This window comes from Mytilus trossulus, chromosome 6, assembly GCF_036588685.1.
Source record: "Mytilus trossulus isolate FHL-02 chromosome 6, PNRI_Mtr1.1.1.hap1, whole genome shotgun sequence".
In the NCBI taxonomy this organism is placed as follows: Eukaryota; Metazoa; Mollusca; class Bivalvia; order Mytilida; family Mytilidae; genus Mytilus; species Mytilus trossulus.
The window spans coordinates 43750032-43766716 of record NC_086378.1 but is presented as its reverse complement, the minus strand read 5'-3'; the positions used below and the strand labels follow the sequence as shown (position 1 = coordinate 43766716).

General features: G+C 32.3%; 2 protein-coding genes across 2 annotated transcripts in view; one reads left to right on the top strand and one right to left on the bottom strand.

Annotated features, from left to right (window-relative positions):
- The window catches only part of LOC134722721 (uncharacterized), a 59112-nt gene extending 51929 nt beyond the window's left edge, over positions 1 to 7183 (bottom strand). Inside the window, exons 1-5 of the mRNA XM_063586343.1 lie at positions 7068 to 7183; positions 6472 to 6559; positions 4665 to 4976; positions 3668 to 3815; positions 3292 to 3416 (exon numbers count right to left, since the gene is read on the bottom strand). Of these exons, the coding sequence (XP_063442413.1) occupies positions 3292 to 3416; positions 3668 to 3815; positions 4665 to 4976; positions 6472 to 6532 (646 nt within the window). The 5' untranslated portion in view covers positions 6533 to 6559; positions 7068 to 7183. The remainder of the gene's footprint in view (positions 1 to 3291; positions 3417 to 3667; positions 3816 to 4664; positions 4977 to 6471; positions 6560 to 7067) is intronic.
- A 7544-nt stretch (positions 7184 to 14727) lies between these two features.
- On the top strand, positions 14728 to 16392 carry LOC134722720 (uncharacterized). The gene has a single exon (XM_063586342.1). The coding sequence runs from the start codon at positions 14728 to 14730 to the stop codon at positions 16390 to 16392; it is 1665 nt and encodes a 554-aa protein (XP_063442412.1).
- Positions 16393 to 16685: the final 293 nt, after the last annotated feature.

Below are 16685 nucleotides of genomic sequence, written 5' to 3'. Positions count from 1 at the left end.
CCATACATTGGAAGTATAAATATTTATATTTTAGTATGAAAAATATTTTCATCTTACATAGAGCTAGGTACCATTACAAGAAAGACTGATTCATGATGATTTTAATCTATGTCTTTTGGATGCTTAATTTTTATTTTTTACATATTAAGATAAAATTTTGCACTTGGTGTAAGGGTCTGAAATCAGAAGTTATAGAGATGAGAGTCAACCTTCAGTTACCAAGTTGATAATGATAGATTATTTGATGTATACATTGTGATGCCTATGGAAGGCAGACATGTTCTTATGTTCCATTTATTCAACCTGAACCTGCAAGGAGTTTATAAGAGTAAGGACTGAAACAACTGTTTAACTTACAGGTATGCGAAGGCTTGAAAAGTTTAACTAATGTTTTGTTCACGACTTTTGATGCATATTTTTGTTACCCGACATATTCCGAGCAGTATTTTCCTGTCCTTATGGAGCCCCTTAAACCATCTATGATTTTTTATGGGTTGCTACTGCTCTGTCAATGTATTGTTTTGTTGACTTGTTAATCTTTTAAAAGCATGTATCGTTTTTTGCCATGGTGTTGTCTTACCAATACGTCGTTCTTAAGTATTTAATTGTACTTCCTTATGCATGTTAAAAGTTAATCGTTTATTCAAAATAAATAGATTTCCAAATTCCGAGAATATTAGTTAAGACTTAAAAAATATACTTATTTCCAAAAACATTAGGTATTTAGGAGTTGAGTAACATTTATATATATTTTTTTGTTGATTTCAACGATTTCTTTTAAACAGCCTCCTTAGCATATACAGTGAAATATTCGAATAAAAGGGCTATAAAATACACCATATTTAGGTACTTTGTAAAAGGTCTTGATACTAGTATCTCTAAAATAAGAAGTTTTTTGATAGATTTTGCAAATAATTTAATTTGATAACCAAATCGAATGGCTCTTTGAGAATAATTCATCTTTTGATAGGTTGCCAGAAAGGTTCATGCAACAGATGAATTAGACAACTTCCACATTGTACATGTATGCAATAGCAGTTTTCTCTAAAGATCATAATTTTTTATTTTTTAACTTATATTATTATTTGAAAGGTACATATCAGTTCTAAGACAAGTTTAATATTTTTAGTTTGGCAAATAATGGAATATTAATTAAAAAAATATTCCAAAAATATCCAGAATTCTAATAGTTTTTGTCCGTTGATTTAAAACTCACAGAAGGAAATTTGGCTTTTATTTATTCATTTTATGTTGAAACAATAAATCTGGCTAAATATCAGTTTTTTTCTGGTTAATTTGCAAAATTTTACATCAAGCTACCTAAAGCCCACTGAGTGGTAATCTTTCACTGAGAATATGTCAGCTACCAGTGATGGAAGTGCAAACTAATCAATTCGATTTTTCTCAACTTTGAAGCTGTTGCGAACTGATTGTGCTACTGTAAAATTGTCAAATTATGTCAATGAGACTGTGTGTGGATTGATTGGCGGGACAATAATACAACAAAGTGTAAATTCAATGAAAAAACTGCTGATAGATATGCTTTGCGGGGAAAAAATCATTAATTGATCGGCGGTGTCGCTGGGGTTCTGTTTCCCCACCCTTTCCATAGAATTCTTAAAAATGTATACCTTTTCATATATTGCGTAGGTAAAAATTTTAACCTTTCCCGTATTGATTGGGTTTCGTGGGTTGTCTTGGAAAAGCAGAATATTTAAGGCTTAAATTCTGTATTAAATGTTTAGTAACGGCAAGATTTTCGGCTGTGAAAACATTACAGGCTTTTTCATATACAAGTAATTGGAACTTTATTGATCTGATCATATATTTCTGATAGTCTGCTGGTGGACGTTTCGTCCCCGAGAGTATCATCCGGCCAGTTTTCAGAATTTCGGTGTTTACATGAATGTAAATTATAATAGTATGGTCATTTTTATAAAATTCCTGGTAAAAAATATTTGGTCCTCAATGCTCTTCAACTTTGCAATTGTTTGGCTTTTAAAATATTTTGATCTAAGCGTGTTTTCAAGCTAGAATAAGTGACATATTCCAGCGGAACGTCCTATTAACATGTATATAGGATGTGTCCCCCTTTTTGAGTAGTGAGGCAAAAGCTCTGTTAGAGAAACCACACCAACTCTGTCAAAGAATACTGGTTTTTGAAAAAAAACAAATTCCAGTAGGATCAGATAAAGCCAAATATGAAAGTATTGTTCCTAATTATGAAGGGTAGATTACTTTTTAAACCATCACACATACATAACATAGTGACGAGGTATTATCTGATACCCCCTATTCTCATTGACATTTGATTGTCGGCGCGTCCATCCGAAACCCGATGGTTTCCAGATGATTACTTGAGAACGACCCAAGGAAGGAAAATGCAATGTATCTGTGAGACCCCATTGCACCTGAAAAAGATATTCGGTATTTTATAAATTGATCGATTGTTCACACCCGAAACAAGTGTTCATCAATGACATGATCGTTCATGATTTATGTTTTGAAGATGTATTGTACAAATGAATGACTGCATTGTTCCATTTGTTTTAACGAAGACTAACATTTTAGGTCCCTGCATGCAGTGTTTTACCAAGACCAGACCAACAATAGCTGATGGAGGTATCAACATTGATCCAAAAGAAGATTTTGATCAGAAAACGTATTGCATTTTAGTTTGATTGTCAAGGAGACAATGCTCTACATGAGGCAAAACAAAACACAAATTAACAACCGTAAATCATCGAACGGCCTTCAACAATGCGCAAAACCCCTACCGTACTATCAAGTTATAAAAGGTACAGAAATGAAAAATGTTTAACAATTCAAACGAGAAAAATAACTGTCTGATTTAGATACAAATAATCAACGAAAGAAAATGTCATAACCATTCCATTTGTTTTTGTAATTTAAAAAAAAGGATAAAATTATAAAACTGAATCTTAATATTATTTCAATTGCTTAAATGTGATTGTATTTGGCGAACAACGTACATATAAAAAAATAAGGAGAAATTGTATGATTGCCAACGAGACTATTTCCAATAGTTCACATGCAGTAACTGTAAGCAACTATTGACAACCATAGGGCCTTATTGAGAATTCGAATCAAACCACATACATGATGTACTTCCGTTTAAGTATGCATTATTTATGAGTAAGACTGCTAGACATCATACAATATCTATGAACATTCAAAAAACATTTTCGCTGAACTGCATTTAATATTTTTTTAAATACTTAGATATTAATAAATGTCGTGTAGTTGTAATATGTAATTCAGACTTCTTACTATTGTGAGTTTCTGTACTACTATCTATATTAGTAGGTCTATAACCATCATCCCTTCTCTTCAAAAGACGGAACCTTAAAACCAATAGTATCAACAATACACAAGCAGCCAAGACTATACCAATACTGAAATGATATTTTAAGCATTATTTATTTTCATTGTTTACACGCATTTTGGATAACAGTACTTTTGATAAGATATCATTTATGAATTCTCAAACTTGAATTGTATGTTCTTGAAAGAGCATACAAATGGTCATTCAAACTTACATGATACTTGTATTTCAATTATTTTTTCAAATTTATCTATCAAATTGTAGCAACTGCATAATAAATGTGTGGTTCTGCAGAGGTGATATGTTTAATAAGTCACTTACATTATTCCGGTTGTTAAGTTGGTTGATTCTGTATCTTTTAAGTTGGTTGATTCTGTAACTGTTAAGTTGGTTGATTCTGTAACTGTTAAGTTGGTTGATTTTGTAACTGTAATGTTGGTTGATTCTGTAACTGTTACCATGGGTGTCGCTTTAAGAAGACAAATTGAATATCGAAGAAAACTTTAAGGATAGAAAAGTCAATGTAATGAAGCGTCAAACAGCATGACATAGTACGACCATTAAATGACTACAACCTATTTTCAATTGTGTTGCCTTTCAAATACTATAAAAAAAAATCAAAACTGACAAAATCAAACGTTATCAGCCAATAGCACTAGAAAACTGTGATGTTCCTGACTTGTAAAAGGCATTTTCCGAAGAAAATAGTGGGTTGAACATTGTCGCATAGTTATAATCGAGACGTATGAAGTTTGGTCAATAATGCAGACCGCATGACTAATTGTTGCTAGAATCCACATCATTTGAAATCCTTATATTCTATGAAGAAAATGGTGCATGGAAATTTGTAGTTATATTGTAGCATTGCCTTCTTACATGTTTTTGAATTAGAATTAATCCTACTTTAAAGATCCATATATTATTCTCTTTTCATTAAAAAAAAATATTGTCATATATACCGGAGACATATAATTCTACTAGAGTTGCGAATCTCTTGTATTATATGTCTCTGTATATACATATATAGGAAAACAAATTTATTTTTCTAATTTTTGCCATGACGTTGTTACTTTTTTTTTATGAATATACATGTCCCTTTGGTATCTTTCGCATCTCCTCTATATATATCTGACTGTAATACAATATGTGACATTGTGTAAATATATGAGTTTTCCTAAAAACAAATGTAAAAATATCATTTCTTTATGACTACGACCATTTCAAAAATGATTGGACCTCTTGGAACTATGATGCTATATGACTAAATATAAAAGTATGGCCTTTACAAAAAAATTCTCATGAAACAAAAACAGCTTACTGAAAGATTCTTCTGTTACCAACAGTTTCATTTCACCCACGATGCTGCCGTATGTACATGAATAATTACGATTCATATCTGATCCGGTCAGATTTTTCAAGACTACGGTAAAACCATTTTTTCTTAAATTTCCAGCATATTTTGGACTTTTAAAACTTCTTAGATCGATAACAAGTGGCTCGTAATATCTGCCGTCATAATTCCACCGTACCCAGCCTGAAAATTTTGCACAACAGTCATCAACTGCACAAAATATTGTCAGGTTTTGTCCAAACGACGACACTTTCTGTGTTACATTCCATTCTACCTGACCTTTAAAAAAAAAATTAAAAAGTGTTAAAGGTAGTGATAAGATGTGTAAAAGGGCAATGAAAGGCATGTCAAAGTTATACAATATCAATGTCAATGAAAAAACAAAAGAAAACACATTAATAAACTGCCAACACATTAAAACAACATAATATATTATAGCTTGAATTTTCTAATAGTACTTACTATATTATATAATGATAAAGAGTTGTGAAATTTAATATAACTGCATTACATTCAAGCATTTTCAATTTTACAAGAACTCATTGAATGTGTTTTGTTTGATTGTTGGATAGCTGTCTCATTGACATTTTTTGGTATGTGCCTTTTAAATGAAAATTTTCGTGTAAATGCTTGTAAAAATGAATAATATGAAAAGTTAATACTACTACATATAAATTGGGAAAAAGTAGTGACAGTTGAAAGATTCATCAGAATAGGTATGGATGTCAGCCAGTGGTCGTTTAACTACACGTAGTCATTATCTAATATGCAAACTAAATAACTAACGCGTTCAATGACTGTGTTGTGTCATGCACTTATATTTATGACAGCGTTTCTTCGTATATATTCGGTCTTTCACGTTTATATGATTCTTAAGTAGACGAAACGCGCGTCTGACGTACTAAATTATAATCCTGGTACCTTTGATAACTATTTACACCACTGGGTCGATGCCTCTGCTGGTGGACGTTTCGTCCCCGAGGGTATCACCAGCTCAGTATTTAGCACTTCGGTGTTGACATGAATATCAATTATGTGGTCATTTTTATAAATTTCCTGTTAACAAAACTTTGAATTTTTCGAAAACTAAGGATTTTCTTATCCCAGGCATAGATTACCTTAGTCGTATTTGGCACAACGTTTTGGAATTTTGGATCCTCAAAGCTCTTCAACTTTGTATTTGTTTGGTTTATAACTATTTTGATATGAACGTCACTGAGGGGTCTTATGTAGACGAAACGCGCGCCTGGCGTACTTAATTATAATCCTGGTACCTTTGATAACTAATTATATGAGCGTTCACAGTTTTAAGAAGTATCGCGTCTGTTGCTTCATAGATTTTCTCACCTCAACGTAACATTGAGACTGTGGACAACATGGAGCACTTCACTACAACTCAAATAGGGTCATAGCACTGTAACACCTTTCAATACGTCTTTTTATTATAATAATTTTTAGCCTTCATTAGTGCATTCAGCTTTTAAAAAAGTCAGGAATATGACAGTTGTTTACTTTCGTTTGATGTGTCCGAGGTTTTGATTTTGCAATTTGATTAGGGTCTTTCCGTTTTGAATTTTCTCGAAGTTCAATTTTTTTAAATTTTACTTTTTACTTCATTTTGCTATTGCAACGTTCCAAACATAATCTAATGATTTTATTGCTTGATGCATACACAAATTCTTTACATGAGTCATTGGAAAATAAGACTAGCAAAAAAACATTGTGACATTTTAATATCACAATGTATTCAAATAATAACTTAAATTAAATATACCTTGTGTTTTCTGAGCTGACACCAACCCAAGGTAAACAAAAACAGCGACAATGTAGTACATCACCGATTCAAGGTTCCAAACCTGCAACTGTAAAAAATGAGTACTCAATTAGTTCAATAGTTTAAATGAAAAGATTATTATTTTGAAATAACTGCTTCAGTTTTATCAACATTTATTTTATCAACATTTATTGAAGCCAAAAACGGCCTTAATAACAATTCTGTGACCCAAGTAGGTATGCCCCTTTCAGGCAGAGCCACAACCTCTTTCCAGGAATTTTATTTCGTTCCCTGTGATGGTTCAAAGAGGCGTTTATGATCTATTTGCCACGATTGTCTCCCCTAGTACTTTGGTTTTCATTATTTTAATTTGCATTCTTTCAATAAAGACGAAAGATTTGACAATTTAATAACGGTTGTGAATTTTGTAATTCCAAATGTGTTTTTATTTTAACATCTTTAATCCCGTTTAGGTATTTGATACATTGCCCTACAAGCATAATAATTTTTCTCGAAATTTATGTTTATTGCTTACAAATTTGTGCAATTTTGAAACGTTATAGTTTGTTGATAAAGCACATGGTTATTAAACATACCTGACAATAAAGATGTAATATTGATATTGATGATGCCTCATAATAAGTTTCTCTCTTAACCTGTGGATTATTTAATTTTGAAAATCAAATGTTGCTGATACCAATTTCACTTCCTTGTTTAAAACAAATGTAGGTTATATTTAAAAATCTGATAAAAATATTTTTACGATTTTTATGATCTGCTTGTTTCGGATTTGTTTGACGCTGTGTTTGCTATGTTGGTGCATGCCAGTTTTACATATAATTCAAATAAATTCTTATTTTCTAATTTTGTTTTTTGTTTTTATATTTGTCCATCTTTATCATGTATAATGGTGCGTTATGCTTGCAGTCGTCAATTATAGGATATAAAGTACTAAATGGTGGCCCCATTGCCGGCAATGCTATTTTAGCAATTATCTCCTTAAAAGGCGTTTTTAATAAACTAATTATGGAAAAACTGCTGTTGTCTAATTGGAGCTCGATATCTATTTGTGATTTTACCGCACTCAAATATATATGGTCCCATGGCTTTTCTTGGTGAATTTTGGGTTTTTTCACGATACCTGACGATTTCGCAGAAAATTTTCTCTAATTTTGAGCAACATAAAAAAAATATTTCCGGCCCTTCATACTATACATTTAAGGACAAATTTGTGCTTGCATGAAACTTCATTCATAATGCCTTCCAGAAGAAAAATATATAAAAGATATAACAACCAATCACAGAGAGCCATCTATTTTTATCTCTATGTAATTTTATTTGGTACATTGTAACCTTTATAGAGTGGATTGTCATTAAATTGTAGTTTGAGTTATTTCCCTCTAAACAAAAAAATGTAAATATGGAGGAAATAGTTTTCACTTAATTGCTACACGTTGGGCATTTTTGTCGCAATAGCACAGGCTCTTGTCTCAGAATTTTTTTCCTATATACCTTAATATGTTATGTTAAGGTAACATATTAAGGTATATATACCTGTGTACAATAGTTACGAATTAATTTAATTGCTTCTTTTTATAACTTCATTGGGATGTAAAAGTGTTGACCGAAGTACATGTTGTATGAAGCGCGGCTTCATTCTAAAAATGTGCACACGTTCAACGCCTTTACAACCCTATCAAGTTTCACATAGAAGCATTCAATACGTATAATTACATTTTTTTTTGGCTAGGATCATGACAACACGATTTTTATCAAGATTTTATGTAGTTTACCTGTGCACTTTGTTGTTGGACCTCGTGTCATCATGAATAATAATAACGCGAGATTACAGTGTAGCCAATCAGAATAACGTACGTATTATAATGAAACATACTTCTAATGTAATTATATATATGTTAAGAACTCTGAGGTTATGATAATGAAAGATTTATCTTTAAAAGAGAGATTTATAGGTTTCATAACGAGTGAGAATTAAATTATTTAATTTCAATATAATAATAAACGAGCCTGTGGCGAGTTTGTAATTACTATTTAAATTAAATAAAGAGAGTTGATATCAAACGATATCTAATTCTCCCGAGTTGTGAAACATATTTCTCTTATGGTAAACATGCTTTTTGTGCTTAATAAAAAAAAAAATCCGCGAAACGTCGACCCAGTCGCTTGAACATAACTGCATTGTGACGTCATATGTCCTGTTCGTCGTCAATCTTCAACATAAGACTTTTTTAAACATTTTGTACGCTTCAGAATGATAATATAATAATATTTGAATAAGAATATATAATAAGGTGAAAAGTGTGCGTATTTCCTATATTATTGAAGAAATCGCGTATCTCCGTTGCAATGGAGGAAATGTACATCATTGTGACCTTTAACTGTCAACAATGACCTAAGGAATAGCCAATGAAAATGCCGCAATATGGTTTCAGGAGGTTTCGTTGGCCAATCAAATTAACGCATTTTTCGTATCACTTTTTCGTATCACACTCCGGACAGTGTGATACGAGAATTATCTATTCATGCGAGAAATAGATAACAGGCCCCAACCATAAGAGAAATGTTCCTTACATATGACCGGTGACGGGCGTTATCTCACATGAGCGTTGTAATAAAATTACCCATTTTTTTTTTGCACCAGATACACATTTCAACAACAAATGTCTCTTCATTGATGTCTACGGCCATAATATTCGAAAGCCTTTTGTTGCGACTTTCTGGACAGTCTACAAGCATATGTATTAACCATGTGGAATTTATAACATTAAAGGTATTAATTTTGCTGCACTAGATCGCATTTCGACAAAAGATATTTCTTCAATGATGCTCGAGGCTGAATTTTGAAAACCAAAAACGTATTAAAAATTATGGAGAGCTTAAAATCCAAGTGGGATGAAAGTTTAGCCAACGAAATCAGAAATATGCATGAGGTAGATATATTTCTCAACGTAAAATAATTTCCTCAATTTTGTATGAGAAAATTTAATTACACAATATTCGTATTGTCATTCTAGTAAACATTTTCATGTGCTAGTTATACGTTGAGTACTTTAATTATAAAAAAAGAAGATGTGGTATGATTGTGAATGAGACAACTTTCCACAAGAGAAAAAATGACACAGAACTTAATCAAATCTAATTTTTAATGAATATTAATTTTAGGTCACCTTACGGCCTTCAACAATAAGCAAAGATAATACCACATAGTAAACAAAAGGCCTCGAAATCACAAATGTAAAACAATTCAAACGAGAAAAGAAACGGTCTAAATAATGTAAAAAACAATTAACGAAAAACAAATATGTAACGCAGCAACAAATTAAACGACAACCACGGAATGACGGGCACCTGACTTAGGACAGGCACATACATACAAAATGTGGCGGGATTAAACATTCACCGGCAGAGGTATCAAACTAGAAGTAGTAGTGCATGAACGGTACCACTTTTATATGCACCAGATGTGCAATTCGACAATAAATGTCTCTCCAGACAAGCTCGGGCCCAAAATGTTTATTAGAATAAAAAATTCTTTGAAACAACAACAAAAAATTACGAAAAGTTCAGCCATGGCCGATAAAGGTATCAGAGCTGTACATTGTATTGGAGTTTGAATTGGGAAATTGACGCAGTAATTTTCAAACATAGTTAGTACAAAAATAGAAGTTTTAGAAATGGTAGTAGATTGCAAATGTGATGAATACCACAACCGGCTTTTTATGATTGCAGAATGTCAATATTGGAAACATAATGAAGATAATGTGCTGTATAATGATGATGACCATGACTGCAACTACGTCGAGCAGCAAAGCTGACAATACTGTAAAACAATTTATTTTTGCGACTTTCGAGAAAAGAAAATTATCGCGAATAAAAATATGTCGCGAATATAACAAAATATCATCTCCTATATTACGAAAATTTCAAATCATCAACAAAGATAGGAAATCTCTAAAATGAATTGTCGCAAAGCGAAAAAGAAATATATCAAAGTTACAGTGGTGTCGCAGTTTCAAGTTCCCGAATCAAGTAGACTTTATATTCTTTACGCGGTGTTATTGCACGATGGAGATTGATAATCTTAAATAGGAGTTGATTAGCAAGAATGATTCAAATGCCGATAATCAATCTAAGATCATATTAATAGTGTTAATGTCTGAATTATGACTTCATGTATACTTACTCAGCATTCCTTTCGTTTCAACCTGGTATAGTAGGTGCATTTGAGATTACGGATTATACCAACACCAAATTGTCTGTTTTATATCTTGAAAATTGCTTTGATATCGATGCAGATAGACTACTTCAAAGTTGTTAACTTTAAAGTTTCTATTTTCAGCAGTGACATATACTCTCTGTTCCGTCTTACGGTGTTTATAAATCTGAATAAACACGTTCTTACATGGTTATACCATACGGACTTAATGAACAGGAATATGCCCTTGACACAAATCCTGTTCATACAAAGTTACGCGAGAGGCTGACTATAATCTAGAAAAGTTAAACGGTTACAATCAGGAGATGTTTGGCTCATACGTGGTATCTGTATCTCAATAGCGTAAAATTTGCCGATTATTTCCTTTTCCTGTATATGACATTTTTGCTGAGTGTGGATTTGCATGGGTTATGCAAAGAAAACAGAATACACTTGTTTTGTTGATGTATATATAAAAATAAAGATGTGGTATGATTGCCAATGAGATAACTGTCCACAAGAGACCAAAATGACACAGAAATTAACAACTCTAGGTTACCGTACGGCCTTCAACAATGAGCAAACCCCATACCGCATAGTCAGTTATAAAAGGCCCCGACATGACAATGTAAAACAATTCAAACGGAAAAAACTAACGACCTTATTTATATAAAATAAAATGAACGAAAAACAATCTGTAACACATAAACGAACGACAACCACGGAATAACAGGCTCCTGACTTGGAACAGGCACATACATACATAATGTGGCGGGGTTAAACTTGTTAGCGGGATCCCAATCGTCCCCTAACCTGGGACAGTGGTATAACAGTACAACACAAGAACGAAATCAGTTGAAGAAGTTTTAACTCATAAGATTGACAAAAATAAAAGTGGACGTGGCTGGGTAAGCGTACAAAACAAAAACGCAGTAGGAACAGATCTGAGAGTACTTGCAGTTATCTGAAGAATCAAAGTTCAAATCCACTAAACACATCATGCATCTAAGACTAAGACTTAATTTGTATCTTATCATCGTTATTTAAGATTTAAATATTGTTAAACTATTGTTGTCTCTAATTATACCCCCGCTTTGAAAAAAGGGAGGGTATACTGTTTTACCTCTGTCTGTCCTTCCGTCAGTCCGTCGGTCCATCAGTCCATCATTCCGTTAGTCCGTCAGTCCGTCAGTCTGTCAGTCAGTCAGTCAGTCCGTCCCATGAATATTTTTCGTCACATTTTTCTCAGGAACTACACTACCAGGATTTCTGAAATTTGGTTTCAGGCTTTATATAAGTCAGCTATACCGTGTGATGCGTTTTCAGATTCATCACTCGACAACTTCCTGTTTACCGAACACTTACATATTTTTACACTATTCACATTATCCACTTGCGACGGGGGTATCATCAGTGAGCAGTAGCTCACAGTTTCACTTGTTTAATATATGTCTCTCGTCTGACTTAGAGAGAATGTGTGGGAAAATGTTCAAACTATATACCATGAAATAATTGTTGATTTGATCTTTTTGACACGAAACATCTTAAATGAAGCGATATTTCAAAGTACAAAAGAGAGGAGAAAGATATCAAAGAGAGGAGAAAGATATCAAAGAGAGGAGAAAGATATCAAAGAGAGGAGAAAGATATCAAAGGGATATTCAAACTCATAAGTTGAAAACAAACTGTCAATGTCATGACAAAAAAAACGAAAAAACAAGCAACATGAACCCCACCAAAAAACAGGTGGTGATCTCAGGTTCTCCGAAAGGGTAAACAGATCCTACTCAATTATATGTCATCCGTCGTGTTTCTCGTGTTTGTACAAACCTAATATTATAGTCTAATTCGGTAGGTCAAATTCGGAGAAAAAGAGACGCGATTGTAGTTACGACATTAGGAAACGTATCCGCTATCATCTATCATGATATTCCATAACAGTCAACCAACTCGTGATGCGTCCGTAACATTTACGTAGGGATGAGTTTAACTTCACTACTTGAAACTCTTGTTGTAATAGCTGTTCTATTAAGGAAATCATGCTAGGAAATGCAAGCCCTCGATTATCATATCCACTGGGAGATATACAATCGATATACATACGCTGCTTGGATAATGCAACATTTAAATCATCTCTTGTGTCGTAAACTTTTCTTTTCAACCTATCCTCGTTGTTAGTTTCTAGATATGAGTCAATAACTTTTGTTGTTCCTTATTTTTCCGAATTGTAAACGTAGTACTTGTTATTCTAATTTTCTGATTTCCTCCTTTTTTCAGTTCCTTGTAGTCTGCAGCTTTTTCAGAATTGTTCATTTTCGAAATAAGGATACATACTAAATATATGTACTTGTATGGTATTGCTATATATATATATATATACATATGAAATTAATAATGTTTCCGTATTTTCAAAAATAACTCACGGATTTTCATTCTCATCAACATCGAGCGAATTGGCAAAGTATACAATTCGAAATTCTTATACGTAATTTACCTATTCATAATGCAATATATGTCCACGTGACGACTGCGCGGAACATTACATATGTTCAGACCACCGCGAAATACAATCTAGTTATCTACAAAAAATTGAAGTAAGCATCCACGCGACAATGTTATACCGACATGCAGTTTTTGATGAACATTGAATAGACAGTTCTGTAAAATTGCATATAATTTGTGTAATCAGTCCATATCTGCAGCACGATTGATGTTTCACACAATACTATCAAAATCAAATATCTGAAATACCTGAAATACATGCAAGTATCAAAAAAAAATTGAAGTTTATTCAAAATGCATTTTACTTTTAATATACCAATGATAAACACTAAGAAAATTATATCTGCCCATCACAAATGAAAAGACTCAAAATATGAGGTTGTTAATAGTAAGGGATAAATGTTAAATGTTGGACATTCTGCAGCTGCAGGTTTTATTATGATTAGGAAGAATGATTTATACGAATTATGACTGTATCTAGTCAGTTTGTAGGGTTAATGTATCTATAAAACTTTCGACATGGGACAACAAAATCTTAAACGACAATTGTTTTCGTGTTGACAGCCAAAACATTTTAAAAAAAAATGATTTTCGGTAGTTAAAAAAAATTGAGAAAATGTTGGTTTTTTTTTTATTTTAGAATCTCATTTTCTTAGAGAATAATTAAAGAAAGATAGAGTGCAGCTATTATACCTTCAGCTACATCATTTCATAAAAAAAGTCTGCCCACCCAAAAATAGATTCCATTTCGAAAAACATGGTTCTTCCATTAGATGTGTAAATAGAGAACATTAAGTGCTGCTATTTTTGCCGAACGTTTTAAAACTGGAAACAACGTTTGTTTCAAGATTGAATTCATATTAAGTACATATAAAACTAAACAACAAATAATTTTCATATAAAAAAGATAAAGGAGATTCTAATTTTGTAGTTTGCAAACATTGAAAATCTATTCCTGTTAAAGCTGATTTCATCACTTTTATGCAGTATTATTCAATCATTTTAATAATAAAATTTAGAAAAATGTCGATCATTTCGTCGTGTAAAAACAAGTATTCCGTACTGTAAGAAAAGGATATAATTCGTCCAATTTGTATTTTATTAAGTTATTGCTAGGTACTAAGTGAAAGATAGGTTTCAGTTAAATTTGAGAAGAAGTTTAAATAAGGTATATTTGTTTTGTCAAACAGCAAAATAACTTCTTTTCTATTCTTATGTTCTTGAAGTGTAAAGTTATGCATTAACATTCTTCATTGATTTTAGTTTAAAGTTTTGCCAAATGGATATTTTCAAATAACTTAAAAAAAATTTAAACAGCATTTGAAATTATCTTCCGATGATTATTTGCTTGATTGAACTCTTTGTTTTTGACGCTCTACTTAGTCTATATTATACTGACTAAGAACAATGAGATTGGCTGATCGAAAACAATGGTGTTTTCTGTCATGTAATTATAATGCATAACTGTGTTCACTATAAGTGTTAGCTTCACGCTAGTTCCAATTATGTTAAAATGTGAACCTTAGATAAGTACTATAATGGCGGATTCATATTGCAAAGCGAAAGATGAAAATCTATGTTTGCTATGCGAATGCAAAAATACCGTCAACTGGAAATGCTTAAAGTGCAGAGATTCACTGTGTAATGACTGTAAAAAGGTTCACGAGAAGCTTTCGTCAACAAAAGATCATGAGGTCGTTTCTTTGGAACAGTATGATGGAAAAATAGCAGTTCAAACAATGACTTCATACACGACATGTAGTCTCCATAAAAGATCATGCAAATATTTCTGTGCAGATTGCAATGTTGTTATTTGCAGAAAATGTGCTAAAGAACATGGCGACCACAAATATGGAAAATTATCAACTCTTCGACGAGAAATAGAGGAAAAGGTAAATTCACTATTGATTGAAATGAAAAATCGAAAAGATTCATACGACACATATAAACAAAACAAACATAATAAAAAACTTACTTTAGAAAAAGAACTAAAAGATACACGAGAAACAATAATAGAATTCACCAAGCAACACTACAAAATGTTACAACAGAACTTTAACCAATTCTATCATGAATCTGACGGACAAGTTTGCGTTATTCATGAAGGCAGTTATTTTGAAAATCTTCATGAAAAAGAAATTAGATTGCATGACATTTTGGTAACAGAAGATTTTACACAAATGATTCAGAAATTTGATAAATTGAACGAAGACGTTCTGAATACTCTATCGGTTATTCCAAAACTGAAAAACGTCGAGTTCAAGCCCGGCAATATCATTGATGAACTAGCTGTTCACGGTTTTGGTTGCCTTTTGTTTAATGATAACATTAATTCACTATTTGAATCTGAAACTTTAACGATAATAAAAGAAATGGAAACAGATTTTAAGAAAATAGATTTTATACGGCCTTTAGGGACTGATACAATGTGGTTAGCTGACCAAAAAACAGAAGTTCTGCAACTTGTTGACTACAACCATTTGACTTCTAATCCTATAAATCAGATATCGATGATTGTGAGTGACGGTAGTGTTTTAAATGAACATTTATTTGTAACTGATAAAGGTTATAACAAAGCAATCCGCATTATTTCAATGGACGGTACGATAAAGACATTTAAGGAATTCGAAAATGCATTTCCAACCTGCATCTATGTCTGTCCAACTGGAGAAGTTTTCGTTGGAACCATGGAAAGCTCAGATTACTTTAGTGAGAAAGATTGTAGGATCCAGAAGTTGTCAAAGGATGGGGATGTCAAACAAGAACTTGAATTTGACAATCGAGGCATAAAGCTCTTCAAAGATCCGTATCGTTGCTGTGTTAACGAAATGAACAAGAATATTCTAGTTATAGATCTTACAAGTGATAAGGCAGGACGATTAATTTGCATGACTGAAAAAGGTGATGTAAAGTTTAGATATTTCGGTAATATGTCGTTGAATTTACCGGAACCGTTTTCTCCGAGTTCAATGGCATGCACGAATGATACAATTCTGGTGAATGATTATAATTCCAATAACGGGTTACATGTTTTAAACATAGATGGCAAGTTCATACATTTTCTCTCGTACTCATATTTTGAAATAGACAACCCAGTCAGTATTGCTGTTGACCAACACGGGCAGCTGTTAGTTGGAAGTGTTTCGTATGAAAGGAACGAATCTACAGTAAAATCGAAAATTTATCTTACAAAAATACAGTGAAAACAAAACAATTGTTTGAAAAAAAATGTTTTTCTAAAATGTTCATAATTTGACCGCTCAACTGCAAACAAACATTCTTCCCTCCTTTACTTAATGCAAACACCAATTATTCTATCAATTACAACTTTATATTCAGTGGTCGGACCTTATACATACTATAACGTAATTAAAATTTATTGGCATGGTAATTGCACTGTTACCTTATTTAACCATTTTCTGAGAGGATTATATTTTAAAATATCAAAAATTAAAATTAAAACATAAATTCAACATGTCAAAAGTTTTTAATTAAC

Bases quoted from the DNA above. Each gene is read 5' to 3' on its own strand.
- LOC134722720 (XM_063586342.1), top strand. From the start codon at position 14,728: ATGGCGGATTCATATTGCAAAGCGAAAGATGAAAATCTATGTTTGCTA.